Source organism: Orycteropus afer, unplaced genomic scaffold (assembly GCF_000298275.1).
Source record: "Orycteropus afer afer isolate SDZICR_OR568_19922 unplaced genomic scaffold, OryAfe1.0 scaffold00001, whole genome shotgun sequence".
NCBI lineage: Eukaryota > Metazoa > Chordata > Mammalia > Tubulidentata > Orycteropodidae > Orycteropus > Orycteropus afer.
In genome coordinates this window covers 19330693-19337095 of record NW_006921588.1, presented here as the reverse complement: position 1 = coordinate 19337095, position 6403 = coordinate 19330693, and the positions used below count along the sequence as shown (strand labels likewise).

The window sequence follows — 6403 nt, the reverse complement described above, 5'->3', positions numbered from 1 at the left end:
TTGCCCCGCCTGATTAAAAATTTTTTAACAATTTTAATGAGCAGGCTTCCAAGAACAATCAGATCAGAGTATCTGGGAGTAGATGCCCAGATACCAGAATGCTGGAAAAGGTCTACAGTTGATTCCAATGAGGCAGCAGACTGCTTCCATAAAGATGGAAGATGGGTTTGGGGAGGGGGCTTTTTTGTTTTTGCTTTTGCTGTTGCAGAAGTGATTAACAGACTTAAGCAAACTGAAGTTTAAGTTTTTGTCTTTACCCAAAATATGTGAAAATTAAAAATTTAAGGACCTTTGGGTTAAAAGGAGTTCTAATGGAGTTAGTATATAAGCATTCGGCTGCTAACCAAAAGTTTGGCAATTGGAACTTACCAGCTGCCCCACAGGAGAAAGATGAGGCAATCCGCTTCTGTGAAGATTTACAATCTTAGAAACTCCATGGATAGTTCTACTGTGTCCTATAGGGTTGTTCCGAATCAGCACTGACCTGAAGGCAACTTATTTGTTTTGTGGAATGGTTTAAAAATAAGTATTATGTTGTTGTCGTTGTTATTTGGGAGCTCTGGTAGCGCAGTGCCTAAGGCACTTGACTGCTAACCAGAAGGCTGGTGGTTCAAACTCACCAACCACTCCCTGGGAGGAAGGTTGGGCAATCTAATTCTGTTGTGATACTGCCTCGGAAACCCAAGGAGGGGTCGCTATGGGTCAGATCCAACTCCATGGCAATAGTTGCCTTGTCTTTTGTTGTTGTTATTTGCTGTCAAGTCGGCTCCGACTCATAGCAACCCCTCCTTGGGTTCCCAAGGCAGTATCACTATGGAAGTAGATTGCCCAACCTTCCTCCCGGGGAATGGCTGGTGGGTTTGAACCGCCAGCCTTCTGGTTAGCAGTTAAGTGCCTTAGGTACTATGCTACCAGAGTACCTAAACATAAATATAACATTTTTTAAATAAAAATATTTGTTAAAATTTCTAATAGCCTCTGTTCTATATTAAAACCTATAGACTACTTATATCTGTATAGTGGAATAGGTACACAAATAAAAGAAACTTTCTACTGAATTAACATCACAAACTTTTTAAAAATGCATGGTATGTAGATACTTAAGCTCTTTGTTCCTTAAAAGTAGACAAGCATGCATTTAAAAAACTGTATATATTAAGTGCATCAAGAGAGTATAAAATATTTTGCCTGCTGTAGAGTCAGAAATAATCAATCCTAGTGCTTTAAAGTATAAATTCACTGCTAATAAAAACAGGTAAGAATAGCTTTATCTACTTTAACAGTAGATACTTTTAACAGAGGAAAGAATCATTATTAAACGAATGAAAACATACTGAGATTTAAGAAAAGTAACCTTTAGAGTCACCTTGGAATGCTAAGTAGATAGTCTAAGGTGACACTCAGCTCATCCGTATTTGTCTGTTCCAGACACAGTGGGATAGTCAGAATGAGGCCACTCCGTCTGTCCTTTCCTCCTATTAAAGAAAAAAAAATTGAAATGTAATAGACACTAAATCATCTATATTTGCATCCAAACTTACTAAAGTAATTACAAGTTTAAAGAAGAATGGCTACTTATTTTATATACTGTAAATGCTTATGGTACTGTAACAAAAAAAAAGACCCAACTTCATTGCCATCAAGTCAATTCTGACCCAGGGTAATGTTGCAGGACAGAGTACAAGTGTCCCATGAGGTTTTCAAGGCTGTAAATCTTTATGGAAGCAGTCTGCTGCCTCATCTTCCTCCCATGATGCAATTGATAGATTCCAACCACCTACCTTTTGGTTAGCACCCAAATGCTTTAACCACTATACCACCAGAGCTCCTTTAATATTACAAAGTTACAGAAAATTTAGAAAAAATGCACCCATGAAACCTTCACCCACACACAGCAATGACAATTTTAATTTTTTTCCATTTAGTCTGATGCTTAATGCAATCAATTCATCAAACATCTATTGTGTGCCTAGGACAATATGCACTCCCAAATAAAATAAAATAAATGATATCACTGTAGGCTTAAGTAATTTCCAAGCATCCACCAAGGAAGTAAAGCTGTAAGTTATAAGAACTAATGAGTTTATTTGCTAAATTGTGTTGTACAGAACACGTTATGAAATGTGATAAAAACAATTGAGAAAATGTTAAGCGCTATGACAAATATGAATGCCCTGTAGAAAAGTTAAGACTTCAAAACATGAGTAGAACTTGTGCTAACCAAGGCAAAGGGGGCATTCTGTGATGAAGAATGATCCGAGTTTAACTCACAAGAGTCAGATAAGCATTTCTGTTCAAGGGCAATGCCCTATCAAGCTGAGATGATTTTATGGTAATGGTCTGAAAGTCAAGTAATGGAACACTTAACATTTCACATGTTAAGTCTCCTTCAACTGGCCATAAGCATTAAAAACTAAAGCATTTGTGCACAAACAGCTTCTTAGTAAGTTCCCCACATATTTGACTTTCACACTGAAGCCCACCTTCTGACCCAACTGACATTTACAATAATCTTAAAACCCACTGCCATCAAGTCAATTCTGATTCATAGTGACCCCCCACCTTTGGTTTTTCAAGGCAGTGAATCTTTTGGAAGTAGATTGCCTCATCTTCCTTCCGCAGAGCAGCTGGGGGGTTTGAACCTCCAACCTTCTGGTTAACAGTCAAATGCCTTAGGCATTGTGCCACCAGAGCACCTTACCTTACAAACCTAAAAACCAGGAAAATGATTCTATGTGATCTCCAGAAAGCTCACATTGAAAACCGAAAGGTGTCAAGTGAAAAGAAAAACAATAAAGACTCCTATCAGTGACATGAACAAAATTTATGACAAGATCTGCCTTCTATTAGGTTAACCATATAAATTGCTAATATCTAACCAATTTGTTTAACCTCAAAATGGTGATTTCATACGGTTCAACTCAAAAATCAATAGTGACTTCAATGGCATAAAGTTTTTGTTTAGCATATAGGCTTTATTTTTTAAAACACAATAGTTTTCAAACTTAATTCCCTGAATAATTCTGTTGATATGAAAAAATGTCTTATCAAAAAATTTGAAAATGACTGGCTTAAATAATCAACGGTCAAGAGGGGTGAGCTAAGAGACGTTTCAAAACTTCTAAGTTTTATGCATGCACTAAACCAAAGGTTCATACCTGAAACTGGGGCACTTTGGCCTCTGTAGAACTGTCTTTTTAAAAAAAAATTGTATTGTATTTGGTGAAAGTTTACAGAGTAAATCAGTTTTCCATTCAACACTTCATACATGTTTTCTTTCATGCCACTTACTGCAATGCCTACAATGTAGCATCACTCATCCCACTTCCACCCTGTATTTCACATTTCCATTCCGCCTCCTTTCCTAACCCTTCCTGCCTTCTCAACTTTTGTCTTTTGATTTTGAATGGTTGATTGTTCTAAGGAATATGTAGCTCCCTGGTGCTATTGTTTGCCTTATAGACCTGTGTATTGTTTGGGTCAAAGGTGAGCCATAGGGATGAGTTCTGTTCCAGGCTTGAAGGGTGACTAAGGGCCACAGACTCGGTGGCTCCACCAGTCTCTATCTGCCAGTGAGCCTGGTCTTATTGAGTTTTGTTCCACATTTTTCTCCCACTTTATCCAGGACCTTTTAATGTGAACTATTCAGAGCACTCAGTAGTGGTAGCCAGGCACCATCTAGTTCTTTGGGTCTCAGGGTCATGGAGGCTGAGGTTTTCATGGTCTACTAGTCCTATGGACTGTTTCCATGTATCCATGATTTTCTTTATTCTTCTTTGTTCCAGATGAGGAGAAAACAACAGATGACCTCTTGCAAGCTTTTGTAAAACCCCAGTCACTTCTCATCAAAGTAAAACGCAAAACAATATTTTTGTATACCACGTGTTGCCAATTGAGCTTGATGTCCCACATGATCATGGTCCCCAGCCCACAGGCTTAAAGGAGTGACCCACTCCCTGAAGGTGCTTATTTGTGGCTAACAAGTTTTCCTAATTATGCCTCCTGTTATGTTTAAACTCCATATGGACATTTTTACAGCACATACAAATACATATGTAGGAATATTGTCGGTCAAACCCATGTATGGTGATGGGTATATTCCCATTTGCCGATCATATCTGATCTTCTTGCCTGTCTACCTATATATTCACCTGTAGATTAGTGTTGCTGTTACTGACAACGCAGTATTATGTATGCAATAGTATTTGCCTTTATTGTTGTGGTAGTTAAGGTTATGTGTCAACTTGGCTGGGCGTGGTTTTGAGTGGCTGGACAGCTGGATATAGTTATTCCCCATGATGAGATTGGTAATCAGCTCCATGGTAGAATCTACTAGAGCAGCTGAGTAGCTGCCTTAGGGATGTATGTGGTTGTTTCCATTATACAAGCAGCACCATTGGGAAAGGTCTCTGCAGCTATTTTGGCATGCTTGGACCCTGCATGTAGCTGAGTCTTCATTCACCAGCTCGCCATGTTGTTTGCCAATCTTAGGATTGTTCCTGGACTTGAACCAATGGCTTGCTGTGTTGTGTGATAATCTTAGGACTATGCCATTTTACTTGACAACCCTGGGCTTCAGCAGCCAGAAGATGCCTGAGTGAAGAGACTTCTCCAGCTTCAGTGGGCCAGGAGCAAGAAGCAGCAGAGTGGAAGCCCAAAGTTAAGGGGCTTTCTGTCAGCCCCAAGAGCTGACACTTTGAACTCAGACTTCTATTCTCCTAAACCATAAGAGAATAAATCCCTGTTTGTTAAAGCCATACATTTGTGGTAATTTCTGCTAGAGCAGCACTAGATAACCAAAACAGTTGTCTGTACTTCTTGTGCACCTCTTTGTGTCTTTCTTTTTCTTGGTAATACTGTCCTAGTCACATGCTTTTCATATACCGCTTACCCCTTCATCTGTATCAAACCTGTCTCTAAATTACCCATCTATTTTCTCTCCCTCATCCTCCCCTCCTATCCCTGGCAAAGAAAATTTCTTTCCCTATGTAAATCTTCCTTGACTTTTTACAGTGGACTTATACAATATCTGTCCATCTGTGGTTGACTTATTTCACAGCATAATGTCCTCCAAGATCATCCATGTTCCAAGGTGATTCGCTGATTTTTCCTTATTCTTTAATATTGCATAATATTCCATTGTGTGTATGTACAATAGTTTGCCCATCCATTCATCTGCTGTTGGACACTCAGGATGTTTCCATCTCTTTGCTATTATAAATAATGCTGTGATGAACATGGATGTGCATATATCGACTCATGTCCCAGATCTCACCTGTGTAGGATATATTCTTAGTAAAGGGATTGCCGAAATCAAATGGCATTTCTAAATTTTTAAGCAAGTGATATACCACTTTACATAGTGGTTGTACCATTTTACAGTCCCACCAGCAGTGTATGAGAATTCTAATCTCTCCACCTTGCCAGCTTTTGTTGTTTTCTGTCTTGTTGAACTTTGCTATTGTTACCAAGAGTGTATTGCTTTAGTATTTCTTAGAAGGTTGGTCTACTTTTTACAAATTGTCTTAATTTCTTTTTATCTGGAAATGTCCTAATGTTGTTGTCATATGTGAGGGACAATTTTGCTGGGTATATAATTTTTGGCTGGTGTGGTAGTTAAGTTTGTGTGTCACCTTGGCTGGGCCTGGTAGAGTGGCTGGGCAGCTGGATGTAGGATTCCCTATGATGAGACTGGTAATCAACTCCATGGTGGAATCTACTGTGAGCAGCTGAGTAGCAACCTGATGTAGGGATGTGGTCTGCTTCCTATATAAAAGATGAAGGTTGGGGAATGGTCTCTAGTCTATGGCACACTTTAACCCTGCATGTAGCCGTGTCATTGTTCAGCAGCATGCTATGCTCTGCCGACCTTGGGACTTTCAACGGACTTGAAATAATGGCCTGTCGTGTGGTTGGGTAACCTTGGGACTATGCCTTTTCATCTCTCAACCTTGGGCTTGTCAATCTCAGCAGCCAGCAGCTGTCTGAGTGAAGAAAAGCCTCTAGTTCCAGTGGGCCGGGAGCAGAAGGAAGAGCTGAAGCCCAAGGTTGAGGGACTTTGACCCAGCCCTGAGAGCCTGGGACTTTGAACTCAGACTTAAAGCCACCAAACTGTAAGAGAATAAATTCCTGTTTGTTAAAGCCATCCCATTTGTGGTATATTCCTGTAAGAGTGGCACAGACATAACCAAAACAGGAATATTTTTCTTTCAGAATTTTATATATGTCATTATCCCATTGCATTCTTGCCTACATAGTTTCTGCCAACAAATAACAGCTTAGTTTTATTGGTTCTCCTTTGTAGGTGTTGTTGTTGCTAAGTGTCGTCGAGTCGTTTCCGACTCATAGCGACCCCATGCACAGCAGAACAAAACACTGCCCGATCCTGCGCCAGCCCCACAAT

The 6403-nt window shown here is 39.7% G+C and overlaps 1 protein-coding gene across 1 annotated transcript in view; it reads right to left on the bottom strand.

The window, feature by feature from the left end:
* The window catches only part of SESTD1 (SEC14 and spectrin domain containing 1), a 122946-nt gene that overhangs the window by 111899 nt on the left and 4644 nt on the right, over positions 1 to 6403 (bottom strand). Inside the window, exon 2 of the mRNA XM_007936793.2 lies at positions 1367 to 1475. Within this exon, the coding sequence (XP_007934984.1) occupies positions 1367 to 1475 (109 nt within the window). The remainder of the gene's footprint in view (positions 1 to 1366; positions 1476 to 6403) is intronic.